This window comes from Prenolepis imparis, unplaced genomic scaffold, assembly GCF_030444845.1.
Source record: "Prenolepis imparis isolate NDT839.2.m4 unplaced genomic scaffold, iyPreImpa1.0 SCAF_5, whole genome shotgun sequence".
Classification (NCBI taxonomy): domain Eukaryota; kingdom Metazoa; phylum Arthropoda; class Insecta; order Hymenoptera; family Formicidae; genus Prenolepis; species Prenolepis imparis.
The window spans coordinates 13,085,174-13,102,318 of record NW_028141163.1 but is presented as its reverse complement, the minus strand read 5'-3'; the positions used below and the strand labels follow the sequence as shown (position 1 = coordinate 13,102,318).

General features: G+C 33.4%; 1 protein-coding gene across 2 annotated transcripts in view; it reads left to right on the top strand.

Annotated features, from left to right (window-relative positions):
• The first annotated feature begins 3,579 nt into the window (after positions 1-3,579).
• Positions 3,580-17,145, top strand: part of Kay (transcription factor kayak) — a 34,105-nt gene continuing 20,539 nt past the window's right edge. The window contains exon 1 of one of the 2 annotated variants that reach the window (XM_083039139.1): positions 3,580-4,005. In XM_083039139.1, the coding sequence (XP_082895265.1) occupies positions 3,874-4,005 (132 nt within the window). In that variant the 5' untranslated portion in view covers positions 3,580-3,873. Of the gene's footprint in view, positions 4,006-13,125; positions 13,529-17,145 lie in introns of those variants that run through there. The other variant, XM_083039138.1, reaches the window with a different exon arrangement.

Here is a 17,145-nt window from a genome sequence, read left to right as displayed (position 1 = left end):
CATAATTTATAAAATTTTTTATCGTGCTAGAATAACTACAAACTATTAAAAAAATTGAAATATATCTAAAAAATTTTCTCTCTAATTCCTAATTTTTTAGAAAAATGTATCTCTATATATTTCTCTATATTGTATATTTCATATATTATATATTTTATATAATTTAATAGATTTATCTTATATATTTTTATTACTCTACGCTGTTGTGTATTTTTTTCATATTTTGTGCCATTATCTTAAGTAAAAAGTATCCGCGCGAGTGAGAGAGAGAGAGAGAGAGAGAGAGAGAGAGAGAGAGAGAGAGAGAGAGAGAGAGAGGAGGGAGGGAGAGAGAGAGCTACTTAAAATGGAGCTCGCTATCCTTTTCTAACCAACAATACTTTGATTCTCGCTATTGTTTTCTCTCTCGCACTTTTCTCGCATCGAACACTCTCTCACACACAAGCATTGATCAGGAATACATGGTTAATTACAATCACGCGAAAAACGGGTTAATTGAAGCCGCGAAGTTGGCTTCACTCACCGGCCAACGTACCGCTGCAAGTGAAAGAGAGAGAGACCTACGTAACGAAGCTCGCTATCCTTTTCTAACGAACGATACTTTGATTCTCGCTCTTGCATCGCTATTTGCTTCTATCTCGCACTTCTCTCGCATCGAACACTCACTCACACACATAAGCATTGATCAGGAATACATGGTTAATTACAATCACGCGAAAAACGGGTTAATTGAAGCCGCGAAGTTGGCTTCACTCACCGGCCAACGTACCGCTGCAAGTGAAAGAGAGAGAGACCTACGTAACGAAGCTCGCTATCCTTTTCTAACGAACGATACTTTGATTCTCGCTCTTGCATCGCTATTTGCTTCTATCTCGCACTTCTCTCGCATCGAACACTCACTCACACACATAAGCATTGATCAGGAATACATAGTTAATTACAATAATGCGAAAAACAAGTTAATTAAAGTGATGAGGCTTCACTTACCGGCCAACGTACCGCCGCTGCCCCCCCAATCGTCCACTCCATTATTTCCGTGCTCATTTCTTCACTTGCGGGTACGAATCGAGTATTAATGGGATACGATATCCGTTCATCGCTTCACACGGCACTCGCAGCACTCGCGGAACACATCCCGGGCGCAAAAATAATCGCGAAACGCGACGATCGTCTCCTGCATCGCACAAGCAGTGGTATCAACGCAGAGTACTTGCAGGATTACCGTTTTCTTGTGAAAAATTGAACGACGCAACAATTTCATGCTGACACCTGATTCGCTGATTGTCTAGTTACGCCGCGACACGGAGTGGGGGTTGGGGGGGTACCAACCGCGCGAGCGACCCCTTCGCCCCGAAACTTTTTAGTTACTAAGATAACCATCATTTGGAAATTTTTGTAGATCAGACGTAGAAAGCATAGATCGTTCCTCTCCACATTGAAAATAAAATAATCGAGAAATAAAAAGAAGGATAACATTATTTAACGAAATTCGCTGTCCCGTTCCAACGAAAGATTGGTTTTTCACAGAGAACGTTTATTCTTTCTACTTTTTGTAAAAAAAGAAAAAGAGAAAAATATAATATCTCGCGTAGAGTATCTATGTCATCAATCTATGCTTCTCCTACGTCTATGGTTGTGCCATCTGTAGAGGGTGGCGCTCGCGAAACAGGTTGGGCACCCTTAAGTCTAGGCGACAGGTTACGAGCGCGAAATATTCGGCATATCAGATGGGTGAGTCATACGTCTCTGTTCCTGATATGTTCCGGCTTCCGGCTATTCCCCATCCCCATTTGCCCACGCGACCGTTGCGTGACTCATTCACGATTCTCGGAAACGACCATCACTCTCGGGATTTCGCATCTCGCTCGAGATTTTCGTCCATGCGTTACCGGTTTTAACCGTTAGCTGGAAATTCATATCGATCCATTCAAGATTCAAGCGTCAACTATCCGGCTTTTCGGCCAAGCATCGACAAAATTGAGGTAAAATACTGGATTTTTTGTCACTAATTTTAAATAGAAATATTGTGCGATACGCTCTCTCTCTCTCTCTCTCTCTCTCTCTCTCTCTCTCTCTCTCTCTCTCTCTCTCTCTCTCTCTCTCTCTCTCTCCTCTCTCTCATCTCTCCTCTCTCTCTCTCTCTCTCTCTCTCTCTCTCTCTCTCCTCTCTCTCTCTCTCTCTCTCTCTCTCTCTCTCTCTCTCTCTCTCCTCTCTCTCTCTCTCTCTCTCTCTCTCTCTCTCTCTCTCTCTCTCTCTCTCTCTTCTCTCTCTCTCTTCTCTCCTCTCTCTCTCTCTCTCCTCTCTCTCTCTCTCTCTCTCTCTCTCTCTCTCTCTCTCCTTTCTCTCTTTCTCTCTAATATAATTGGATTGTATACTGATAGGAACGGGAAGAGATATGTAATAATAACTAAGTAATTATCGCAATATTGCCTAATCGTTGATTTATTAAATGTAACGGATCTAATCTCACGCAGTTCGTTTCTAATAAAACATGTCACGCGCGTCACATCTAGTCAATCTATCTTGAGACGTGATCACGCGCCGTTCCTTCGATTTGATAAACATCGAACAAACATGTGGCTATATTATTTTTATTCAAAAAGAAAGCAACTGTTGGCTCGAGTAAAGAAATCACGACACTCACGTGCGTCCTCTTAATGCGTCCTTCGCAGGAATGTTGTGAGTATAAGATTATCATCTTGTGAAATGACACAGCTATGAGATATGCCTGAATAATATTCAATACAACGGTTAAAATAAAATAGAAATGTTAATTAAAAAATTTTATCGTTTCCATATAAAGTTGTTTGTAACAAAAAATAAAGGAAATAAAGATTGCGAAAGAAAGATTGGAGAAAATAATAAAATATTAAACGCGAGATATAAAGATTTCTCGGAATTCAACCTGAAAAAACTATAGAACGCCTGTTTTTTTGGCGGCATTATCATAAAGTGATGCTCAACTTGCATCTTTAAGTATTTAAACATACACCTCAACTTACATACATGGTTTAGTAAAGCTAAGATTTTATTTCTATTATTCTTAATTTTTATTTTTTTCGATATCTTTCATAAAGAAAGAAAGGAGAAAGTTAAATATATTTTCTACAAACACTCCTAAAAAGAGAAAACAAGAAAAATCAAATTCTTTTATTATAATATATTATGATATATATATATATATCTTTTAGTATGAAAATAAAATCAATTTTCCATCTTTGTTCAATTAATATATTACACGCAAAGACTCAACAACCGCGTATATATATGCACTATGTTAATACTCTTGTACGTCGATTTTAATGTAATTAAAACGTCGAGTCGCAAATAATAATTACATAGAAGGGAGATGAGAAGTGATTAAAATACGTTCTAATAATAAGCCCGGCGCCGCGCGACAGATAATTCTCTTGTTTCATGCGCGATAGCGCCCATTATCGAACACATTGTGACACGGTACTGTCGCGCTCGACCGGGATTGGCCGGCCGGGAATAGCCCATGACGTCATTCGTGCTCGAGAGACCTCGAGCAGCGTCGACTCTCTCCGTGCTTCCGAGCCGCGGATTGTCGGGACGCGCGCGCGAGGTATTCCCCACGTATGAGTCATCCATCGGGTGCAGTTTTACACAGTTTCGAGCAAAGGGACCTACAATTCGTGCGTGTCGCCTTCGAGTTCTACGTACATCCGTCAAGATCCGGGTCCGTTTTCCCTCCTCTCCCTCTCGCTCTCTCTCTCTCTCTCTCTCTCTCTCTCTCTCTCTCTCTCTCTCGGACTATCTGCATTCCTATCGTAAGAGTATCTTGAGAGGTTATAACCGCGGTACATTCTGATCCCCAGTTTTGACGCGAATTCGCGAAAGTGAACGGCAAGATGAAGCTGGACGTCTCCGACGTGTTGTACGACAGCTCCAGCGTGTCCAGCGACAGTGGGACCTCGCAGAGCTCCCGTGTCAGCCATGATTTTCTCTCCAGCATCGCGAATGCAGCCGTGCTGCCCAACAACGTAAGTAGCATCGATCGAACATGGAATGTATGCATGTGTTTTTTTCCCCTTTCGCGTTCATGCAAATGGATTGTCGCGAGCATAACGCGAGATTACGTCGCGTTGAATTCCAATCGATCGAGGTATCATCGCGGCTACGCGATTACGTAACGTCTTGCGGCGTGACAATAATGCGTTAAAGCGGTTTTCATTGCACCTGGCGCAAAGTGCACGCTTATGGCGAAGTGTGATGAGTTTCGATGGAAGAGAAGATAGACTCGCGTGCGCGACTTACTTCTCTCTATTCTAATTTTCGCAATTATATATAATTTCATCGTGTAAAATTAAATTATAATAAAGAAAAAAGTATACAAATCGAATAAGAAAGAAATATTTTAGACATTAAAGTATAATTTTTAAATAAAATACAAATTTGAAGTACGAAATGGTTAAGTAAATACACATTCCATATCTCTGAATTGATTGCTAAACTTTTATTTTTTATAACATATAATAAATATCTTATTTTCTCCTCAACAAATAAATAAAACTTGAAAGAATATGTAAAAATATAGAAACAAAGTAAAAGTGCATATATATCGCATTGCTTTCTTATCTTGTTTACAGAGGTAAGAAGCAGTTTAATGTTTCTTGAAACGTTTCGCTAACATGTACGTCATAGATAAATAAAGCTTGCGATAATTACTTATTCAAGTCATTCGAGTAATAAAACATCCGAAATATTATATCATTTTTAACAACTGTTTACTAACAATAAGTTAAATTAGCTCATCGTCGAAAAAAGTCTTGAATTTCTGCAAACTTAAAATTCAATTGGTTAAAGTTTATTGAATGACAAAAAGTTATCAATAACTTAATACATAATCACAATTATTACACACAGATAATTTTTTCTTAGAATTTACTCTGAAAATCATGATAATTGTGGGACAATATGGTATGGAAAGAATTTTATCAGAATTTCTCTGATTAATATTTATCACAATAAAAAATAATATCTATCGCAATAAAATATAAAATATGTTTGATTAATTTTACTATACAGTTTAGTGAAATTAATCAAACATATTTTATATTTTATTGCGATAGATATTATTATTTTTATTGTGATAAATATTAATCAGAGAAATTCTCATAAAATTTTTTTCATACCATATTCCCATAATTACTATGATTTTCAAGGTAAATTCCGAGTAAATTCTAAGAGAAAATTCTCTCAGTGTAAGTTTGAAGAATTTATTGATATTTTATAAATCAGACAATCGATCAAATTTATCTTTGTAAATCCAGAAAAGATGAGGCACACGATTATATAAACACACAATTATATGTGTGATATAATGTCTATGTTATTTTTCGTTAAATGTTTAGCGGAATCGTTTAGAGTTACGTGGTCTGTTGTTTATAAGCTACTATGACACATATCAATTGTGCGCGCGTCTGGAAAATGCATACTATTTCATAGAAACATAAATTCTTATAGACAAGATATACATGTGCTGTTTGTCAATACTGCTCGTGATGATTCATTAAAGGTTTTACAATATAAAGTATGCTCTCGAGATTGATTTCAATGAAACGATTATATTAAACACGAATAAGTAAAGAATCAAATAAATTAATATTTATTAAACAATAGGAATATGCTATCATGAATGTAATCAATTAATTATTATTTCATGTTCAAGTTTGGCTTTGATTAATCTTTCTGCAATATTTAACATACCACAATTATAAAAGATATAAAATTAACTAAATTTGTCCTATTTAAAGCCGTTTAAAGAATTTATTAAATTTAATTTCTCGAGAATTTTATTAATGCTGTCGTTTTATTTTTTATCAAAAATTTATATACTCTTACACAGAGAGAATTTTCTCTTATAATTTATCCTGAAAATCATGGTAATCGTGGGACAATATGGTATGGAAAGAATTTTATCAGAATAAAAATTTCTCTGATTAATATTTATCACAATAAAAATAATATCTATCACAATAAAATATAAAACATGTTTGATTAATTTTACCATTTTAGTAAATATTAATCAAACATGTTTTATATTTTATTGTGATAGATATTTGTTCATTATTTTTATTGTGATAAATATATTAATCAGAGAAATTCTCATAAAATTCTTTCCATACCATATTGTTCCACGATTATCATGATTTTCAGGGTAAATTCTAAAAGAAAATTCTCTTAGTGTACTTTTATATATTATTATTTATTTAAAATATTTGATTTATTAAATAATTTTTCCCATGGTTTGATGTAAAATTTAATATACTAATACTAAGACATTGATAACCACGCGTTTATGTCATTACATTTTTGAGTACAAAAAGGGTTAAAAATATTCTTCAACACACGCACACACAATGCATTACAATGCAATACAATGTGTCAAATGTGATCTGTACTTTGCACTCAAAGAGCTTCTTTATCCGAGAATATTAGAAGCAGCCTGCTGCTAAATTTATAAAGCGCGTGCCGTCATCGCTATAAACCGAACTGCTCGAGTTCGAATGAAAAACACATTTTCACGTGCCACAGTCGCACGAAAATGTCATCAACGTTATCAAAAGCAAATTGTATTTTACTACCTGTCGCAGGCATGCGATGTCTACTCAGGTACAGAAATATTTTATCGTCTAGAGAACGAAAACTGTAGCTCTTAATTACATATAATAACTCTATATTGGGAAAGTCTAATAATTTTATTTTTTTTTAAATCTGAAAAATATAATAGTCACAAATATTTTGTATATAAATATCTTTAATTCTTCTTATTATACTCTATTTCTAATCTATATATACAGAGAGAATTTTCTCTTGGAATTTATCTGAAAATCATGGTAATTGTGGGACAATATGGTATAGATAGAATTTTATGAGAATTTCTCTGAGATTAATATATTTATCACAATAAAAAATAATATATATTTGTCACGATAAAATATAAAATGTTTGATTAATTTCACTATACTTTTAGTAAATTTTACTATACTTTTAGTAAAATTAATCAAACATAATTTATATTTTATTGTGATAGATATTATTTTTTATTGTGGTAAATATTAATCAGACAAATTCTCGTAAAATTCTTTTCATATCTTGTCCCACGATTACCATGATTTTCAGAGGGTAAATTCTACGAGAAAATTATCTCTGTGTGTAAACTTTGCAAATAAATTAAACACGTCCCTGTACATTGGTAAAGTACAACTTTCATTCCGGTTCTGCATAGATGTCCTTTTAAGGTGCATACTATACATGCATCATTTCAATAAACCTCCGAGTTACTACGGAACGATTTAATCGGGCGTTATTTTTCTTATTACCGTGTCCATTCACCGATCAGGAAAGATCAATGGTCTCTTCAGATCGCCGAGTGTTTGCATTTACGAATGAGTCTTCGCGCGAATTTTAAAACGCGAGACGTCGACGGTTTTCTTTTCTGCGAATTATCGAACTGCGGTTTAAGAATGATGTGTCATTGACGCGATGCGGTTCGATGATCAATCTTGACACACTACAAAGGAGTGTGCGACTTCGATCTTGAACTGCGGACAACGAATTGTTTGCTTTTCTGTCTAGACATGCGCCAAAGCTTTAAAGCTTTCACCGAAAGAAATTCCATTGTTTCCAATCAAGAATAGGGTATTCGATGTAGTAATATTTTTATTAAAGAAGAGATTATTATCAACTATCATATACACACTAAATTATTTATTGGTGTATAGAGCATTTAAGATTAATATTTATGCATTTGCTTTTGATATAACAGAAAAATTGTCCATTTTTTATATAAAATTTTGTTATGTAAAAATGACATATATAACATTTGTAACGTTATTATCTTTATTGAAATTTTAATTTTTTATATTATATTTTTATATTTCATACATTTATATGTATGTAATTTCTATTGGATTTGTTATTTTTCAGAAAAACGTATGTTTATTAAAGTTATACATAAATACGTAATTTTTCAAATCTTTATAATATAAATCAATATAATATAAACAGTTAAACATTATAAAATATAGAAAATTTTATGCTATCTTATGCTCTTGATTTGCATGCAGTATTTTAAAATTAGTATGTTAAAATAACTATTTTTTTCTTTTTATTTATTTTCTTTCTTACGATATCTACGATTTAACAAAACTATGTTCCAGGACGTTTAATATAAAACTGTTTATTAAACATGTTGTTAATCGCATCATTATCATTTCGTATAACGTATACTTATTTAATGATAACAGTATTCGCGTCTATCTGCACTGTGATTTATTACGACGCCATGGCATGTATATTTATAGATGCAGACAGGAAGTAGAAAATTCTCTTTGTCGCGACGAACAATATCTCTGTGGCATCGACAGGGGTTAGTGCCAGTGCGTTTGTCTCTCCCTTATATAGGGTGTCCCAAAGTTAGCCAAGGAAATTTCAAAGGAAATAAATTTATCTATATTTCTTCAAATTTGAAGTTTTTTTTAATAAAACGTCGAAGCACTAATTTTTTTGTACACGGAAAGAATTTTCTCTTAGAATTTACCCTGAAAATCATGGTAATCGTGACACAATATAGTATGGAAAGAATTTTATGAGAACTGTTCTGATTAATATTTATCACAATAAAATATAAAATATGTTTGATTAATTTTACTAAACTGTATAGTAAAATTAATCAAACATTTTATATTTTATTGTGATAGATATTATTTATTGTGGTTTGTGATAAATATTAATCAGAGAAATTCTCATAAAATTCTTTCTATACCGTATTCCCACGATTGCCATGATTTTCGGGGTAAATTCTAAGAGAAAATTCTTTCTGTGTAACTATAAAACAGCTCCAGAACCATTTAATTATTTAAAGACGCTTGTGCTGTCCTTTTCGCTCAACTTCTTGTAAAAATTAAACAATTCTATCATAAATATTAGAGACTTTTCTTAATCAGAAACATAGACCAAAAAATATTGCAACATTATTTATAACCTAAATTGAAGCGAATTTTATTTTACAAGATTTATTTTGCGGCAATCACAAGGCAATTGCAAGATATTAAAGCAATACATTATCTTTCTAATTTGAAAAGTTATATAGAACAGTAATTATTTCTCGATATTTTCGATGAGGCAAGACTTAAAATTTGAGAAGAATAAAATCTCATGTCCACCTTCCACTAATTGTATATAAGACACCCTATATACATTCCCCGCGTGTGTAAACAGGATGGCGATGGTATTGATCTAGCTAGCATTTCGCTCGGCGTGCTCGACTTCGGCTGCCTCCAACAGCTGTTTTGTAAAGAGCCGCTGCGCTTTGTGACGGCTCGACCATTTAAAAACACGCGTGCAGCGTTCACGTATACGCACTCGCCGCGCGCGACACGAATCGCATTCTACTGCTGCGCAATAACGCTTATGTTGCCAGATAGTAACTCCCCGCGCCAGCTGTTGTCACCTAATTATTTCTCCTTCTATTAATTATAGAGTTCGTACGGAGGATTCGAGCGATAAAATGCAAATAATATTTATAATGTGACCACAGGGGAGAACAAAAGTACATCTGCCCGTGTTAGACTGTTACTAATCTTTCCACTTTTTACTCTCGCGTAGAAAAAATTTATACAATTATTTTGTAAAATTTGCAATAGTTCTCTGAGAGAAAGTTTGAAACAAATTGATTGATTCTATTTCGAATGATCAATGCGCGAGATCAGAATGATTCGTGGATTTTTTTTTACGCGGATAATACTTAAGAGATACAGGCACGCGCCGCACAATAAAAAAAACTGGCTGATTCACAGTCTTTCACTATATAATTTATTCCGCATTGTACCTTCTCTCTTGAGTATCGAAAATGCCTACAGGACTTTCCCGGGTAGCGCGGTGGGATCGAAACTTTTTTTCTCGCACGAATTTCGGCATCGTTTGTTATCCGCGCACGCGCTGACAAACCAACCTCCCTCCTCATTAAAATATCTCTTTGTCGCGTGAACAAAGCCGATCCTCTGGTGCCCGCGGATCTTCGTTCTCGTTACCCCGTTGTGCTCGTTAAGGCGCGTCTTCTCTAAGGTCTTCATTTGTCAACTCGCGCCAAGACAGTGAACTCTTTTTGTTTCACAAAGCGAACAAACAAATGAGAATCCATATGTATATTTTAATAATAGATAACAATAATATATCGTTATCCTTGTACGATTACATACGTATAATCATACTTTGCATAATAAATATTTATAAATTGTTTAATTTTAGTTTGCACCAGACACAACTATGATATTAACAAAATTTCGAGGCACTTTTCAATTAACTATATGCTTAGATGTTTTTAAAATTCAAAGTAAATAAATAAGATTTTTTTATCGGAGACAGAGAGATAACTGGTCGAATATTATTGTATAAGTTTGAAATGCGATAACGATTATCTTGACTTAATGCGATTCTTTTCAAAACTTTAAATGTATTACTACACATCCAAATTGATTTTATATAAAAATTAGATTAATTTTTATTTAAAATTAAACTCATTGGATCCTTTCCTATTAAAAAAGTTACAAAAAATGGTATATCTAAAGCTATTAATTATGACAATATAAAATCTTATTTATTTACTTCATGTTACAGAAACTTTTAGCCTTTATCTGTTTCTTAAAGTTTTTACTGTTATCTTAAAGAGGATGATAATCTTATCTCTTTACATTAATCGATGTAGACTTCAGATAATTTTAAGTCAAGTAATCAAATAATATTTTCTCTCAAGAACATAGTCACAATTTACATAATGGTGTACTTTCGATTTCTTATTTAAATAATTTATTATAAATCTTTCCCCTCTAAAAGATTTTTATTATTTTAATCTTAATCTGTTGGCAATTAAAATATAGCTGCCTGGGGTGAAATCGGTTTCCATTACTCGGAACTGTCTCTATTAGCCAAACAATTAAAAGGCAATCAGGAAAAGTAAACGTTTCGTAAGGTAACTAGGTCAAGACGCGCTATTGTTCGTTAAGAGCTATTAAGTGAATTGATATATCACGATATTTGTGAATTAAAAATATATTTAAATTGTTCAATTTTTTTATGTAATTTAAAAAAATTAATATAATATATCTCTCTCTCTCTCTCTCTCTCTCTCTCTCTCTCTCTCTCAAAATATTAACTTTGGAAATATCAAAAAATATGTTACTTTTCACTGATTTATTTAGATAGGAGAAGTTCCATTAAAACGTAATAAAATTTGAAAATTTTCTCTAAGTAACATGCTTAATGCATATATGAAAGTATACAAGTTTGTGTATGATTGTCAGAAATGTGCATGCGTAGGGAAATTTAGTACCAAGTGCAAAGTGCATTTGGCATTCCTTGAATATTTTCTAAACATCTGTTTTTTTCGTTGACAAACAGGCATAATTTTTGTTTATCGGATCATAAATCTTTATCGGCTGAAGAGCATATCAGTTTGTAAACAAATGGAGAAATTTTCTATTGGAATTTCTTATCTAGAAAACATTTAAAAGCATAAAATAAATAAAAGTATATAAAACAGAATTTTCTTTTTGATTTTGTGGTTTAACCTTTAACTATTTGGAATATTTTTCGAGAAAGATACATCAGACACAAGAGTTTTTTCCGATTTGTATATAATTTGTAATTAAAAAAAAATGTTTTTATAGAGATATAAATTAAAGAGCCAATAATTTAATACAATTTACAGCATGTTTTTTTATAAAAAGAGTAAATAAATCATTGTGTAACAAGAGTTTGTAAAATTATCTTTATTCTCGGACAAGCAAATTGTAAATTGTCGAAGATATAATTTTATACTCTTTCAGAAAAAAAATTCTATTAGTACGTTCTATCAAAATAATCGAATAATTAAATTAAAAAAATAAATACAACTCATGGTGATCAATAAATAAAAGAAGTGTTAAATTTTAATATCAAAATTATATCGGTATAAATATGTTTCGCGTTGTGTGTAGATACATATAATTATCTGATTATTTCATACAATAGTCTCACAAACGGATTAATTGAGTTAACAATTCGAAGCACACGTGGAGCATTCGAATTGTTTCTAGTACGTCCGAAACTGCGTCGCAAACATTAGACGTTCCTCGCTTGCGTTGCAGCGCAAGAGCACTCGTTGTTGCATAAACAGATCTGGCGATATGTTGCCCCGGATAAATAATTTTTTGCCCCTTCCACCCTCTCTCGTTCATTGGTTTGTAATTTTAAGAACGGATGTATATAAGTCGTCGGGCAAATATCCACCGATCGCGTACAAACAGCTTGTAAATTACAACGTATTTTACGATGGAGAACGCGTACCTTTTTGCGTTCACGAGGGTTCGTTGCACGCAGAAAGTGCACTCGTGAAACGCGGCACAGAACAAAGATAAAGAAAGAGAGAGAAAAAAGAATTGCGCACGTGTGCGGCGGATTGTTATTGTTAAACATGGATTCTGCGATGTAATGCATTCGCACGCCTATTTTAAAAATTGCTGTCAGCATCAGTGAGTCATTGCTAATCATCGCGTAACGCGTTATTTGACGTAGAGAGTACATATATCATGCACGTTCCAAGAGAGAAAGAGGGAGGGAAAAATTCAAACAAAATTTATGTCGATGATAAAATTGGATTTTTTTAACGTTGAAAGAGAAAAATTTTATTAACTCTAATGCCTAGTTATTTTTTTCCCACTACAAAACTTTAAATTTCGGATCACCCTCATCGATTCAACCAATTTCGCATCAACTTGAACGCACATCCTGAACGTGCAAATTGCGAATCGCAATTTGCACGCTTCCGGCGTGCCGTCAAAAATTGTCGCCTATGGATCCCCTCGATTTATCCGATTATGCAAGTTACCGCGGTACAATCGTGCTACCTAGAAAAGGGGCTCCGGTTCCCCGTGCGTTCCTCGATTCCGTGAAATCGTCGTCGAAACGAGCATCGAGACGCGAGGCTGCGTTGATTGGCCGGTCACTATCGCGCGAATCAGCAATCAAGATGGCGATGACGTCACGCGGAGCGCGCCCGTATGCGAATTGGTGGGGAGAGACCGATGGTCGGCCTTCTATATAGTTACTCAGTCACGTTGGCGGGCTCAGTCGACAGACGTACGCAAGCACGCGCAATACTAAGTGAACGATTAGACAGGCTCGTCGATAGACCGAGCTTTGTGACAGTGTCGAGTTCTTCGTCGTTGCGTTAGGATCAACCTTGCGGGAACACACCGAGTGTGACACTTTCTCTCTCTCTCGCCAAGTTTTTTTTCTCATGCAGTATATATTCACTAGATAGTCGAATTCGCGACAGTTGAAACGCTTTGATTCTGATTGTGAGAGTGAAATTAGCTAAAACACAAGATGACGCAACGAGTGCCCAGCGCCGGTTATTACGACAATATCGTCGAGGATCACAGCTATACGATGTTTTCCATGTATCCACCGGTTACGATCGTCGCGGATCACTGGCAGCTTACGAAGGAGGAGAATGCCATGGTAAGAAGAGTTGCTATCGATCGCGGTAGGATTTTGGCCAGGGAATTAGATGCTCTCGCGCGCGACATTATTTATCCCGATTATTTTTGCCCATCGATTTTATTTTTATATCATTCGCCTTTGAGAGAACACGATACGCACGATACAAATTTAATATGTGTACAAGTGCCTTTCATTCGCAAAATATTAAAATGTTAAATTACATGTACAAGTAATGTATAAAATTCTGTATGCAGATTTTATCGAAATTTTTTGATATACATACATATATAGAAATGTTTTAAATATTTTATATTTTTCATATCGTTAGTACTGATTTGTGAATTATTTTAACTTTATACACATTTATACATGATGTTTAAAATACAGAATCTTAGAATGTTTAATATTATAATATTACGTTTAATATTACGATTATAATCGCGAGTTTTTCATGTAAAAATAATTACTCGCGATAAAATACATTATATAACATGCCGCGCGCGAATAACGGTGCGCAAGCGAAAACGTAATCGATTTTTTAACGCACACAAATCATCGATTACGCGCTCGTGCAGGTGTCACAGTTCAAGGTTGGATCGACAATGCTAAAACTATAGCTGCACTCCAAAACTTGAATCGCGACTAGGTGAATTGCGGTTGATGTTCCCTGCATTTTTAAAAGAAAAGGAAATTAGCTAACTGAACAAAAATTATTTTTCCCCAAACGTCTTTGTCTGACAATGAGAAGCCCGTCCGGCGACAATCGGATGTCGGATGTTTTAAGCGTCATTAAATGTGCAGGATTTTCTTTCTGTAGTATATTTATTAGGCGTGACTGCGAGGCAATCTACGGTGCTCGACATCGACAAAAATAACGCACTGATTAGATAAATGTGCCGTACTATTGTTAGAGGTGATACCGATGGATAGCTGCTCGTAAGTAAAAACGCGTGTCGAGGATGAGCAAATTTTTATCTTTACATTGTAATTGTACTTTATGATTGATAAATACATAAAAGGACAAAACGCTTAAACAAAGGAACGTGAGTGGAACTGCAAACTAATTTAGTACCACAAACGATAATCTGACGAAAGAATTTTTTTAACGTCTTGTTCTTACAAAAACATTCATTTAATCTCTTGTTTAAAATAACAAGTTAATAAACTAAATATTTTATATAAGCTTTGATCTTTCTTTCTTTGCATTTTAATTATCTCGTTCTATACGTTGAACAAGATGCAAATTTTTGTAAAACTACATGTATTTTTTTTTTTTTTTTTTTTTTTTTTGTAGACAGGATTTAATTATCATGACTGTATAATTGTTCCAAACATTTTTTTTTAAATATTAAACGTAAGTAATATGCGTGATTTTTACGCATTTATGTTCTCGTATCACATGTTTAGCCTTATTAAATTCAGAAATACGTACTAATCGCAACTTGTAATCTGTCGTTGCTGTTCTTTGAACTCATTACTTAAATCGGCTCTTTATTCTTTCTAAAAATAATCCACCTCTTAGCATGCACGAGTGGACAATATGTACAATCATAAGAAACGGTTAATAATTACGTGCTTTTCATGTCGACGAATAATGTCACGAAAACCGGTAGAAGAGAGAGAAAGAGAGACAAAGCTTTATATAATAACGGTTTACAATTAAACTAATAATCGAGATACTTATACTCGTGTGATGACATGTTTATTTTAAATTTTCCAAGAAGCGACAAAGAGAGATAAAGAGAGAGATAGAGAGAGTTATCACATTTGATGTGCGCGACAGCTCTCACCTGCCGATTCCACCGATTTCATTCGACTCCGATTTCTACGAATCTCGATTCGGCGTACGCATCATTTACTCGCTTTATCGCTAAATGACACTTTCTTATTCATTTCGAGAATATTCCAGACAAACTTGACAAATAAATAACGTGATTGATATATTTATGAAGGAAAATGGCATAGTATATAATAAAGTGTATTTAAATTAATATTTTATTGTAATAATGGAAAAAAGGATTATTTTAGCTTGAAAGAAAGTAAGAAAGCATACAAGGGATGCGTACATAATTTTTCAAAGTAACTCGATACTCTTACAATTAGATTATATAATAAAAAATGAATATTTTGATAATAATAAAAAAGAGTGGATATTTCAATAAAATATATTTATATTAAAGGAAGTAAAAATAGGCATAGTCATTTTAATTTATTTACAGTAATTACAAAAGAAATTTAGTGAAATTCTGAAAATAATATTAGCAAATATTAAGGAGAAAATAAAAGAATTTTTTAAAAATTATATTATTGAACATTCTTGGAATATTTTCAATTCGATAAATTATTTCTCACTTTTAAATATACTTTGAAGTTATTTAAAGAAATAGTTTGGAACGGTGTCCAAGTTTTCTAAACTATCTCTTATCGCTGAATGTATTTTTACTATAGCATTTTTTACGACTAAAGAAGGTCTTCCTTCGAAACTGATGTTTATCTAACAAGTCTATTATATAAGAAGTCTGTCATGCTTTCGAAAACAATTTCCGCCTTTTCAGGAAAACGTATCCTCAGGCTTTGACCCTCGAACGCAAGAATTTAATATATTCTTCCTCAAATACTTCAGAATAATGATATGTAGTGTTATTTATTTTATGTCGATTTATGAAACTTTCACTTTTATCAATTCAAATGTTGTCTAATTGAAAAGTAAAAGTTTCTTAAAAATTAAGCTACATAAATCAATATAAAATTAGTTGAATAAATAACACTACATATCATTCTGAAGTATTATAAGACAAATGTTGTCTAATTGAAAATTAGACAACATCAAATAGAAATTCAAAGTATGTTATTATCTTTTTGTCAAATTTAGATATATATCGTTAGATATTAATCAAATTTGAATATGTTACATGTAAGATTACATTATAACATGATTATAGAAATCGACATATAAATAGATAAAAATATTTTCGCGTTTAGTAAATCATTAGGAGAAAAATTTTTTAGGAATTCTTGCAAACGTTGCTTGCAAGAAACCGAAGGAAAGCAGTTAAATCTGACAGGAAGCGAATAGTTAACGCTCGTTAACCCGCCAATTAGAAGGTTTCATTGAAGACAGGGTTAAGTCTAGCGAGAGCAATACTATAGGTCATAAGGCAAGAGGTGTCATCCTGCTCTTGGTATTAAGAAAATACTTCTTAAATGTTTCCTCGTTATTTATCTCTTCCGTAAGGCACAATCACCAAAAATAGAGAGAGAGAACGCGTTATTCCGAGTAGTAACCCGCAAATCTAAATATATGTATAGAATTTCTCTATGCCTCTAAAAAAATGCATACTTTATATTTCCGGTCATAAACTCTATTAAAATATGATTGAGATTATCACATTGATCACAAAGCATTTCTGTAGATAACTAAGCTTATTTTATTCATTTTACGGCTAAAAAAAGTCATATGATTTTGAAAACTCCTGCTTTCTCGATAAACATTTCTTATCAACGGCAAAGTTTTGCTTATACATCAAAATATGAATAAAAAATTTATTTGTATTTATTTTATATCAGTTGTCTACGAAATACTATTCTATCCAGATTATTTTCAATTACACGATCGTTTATATTTACCTGGCATT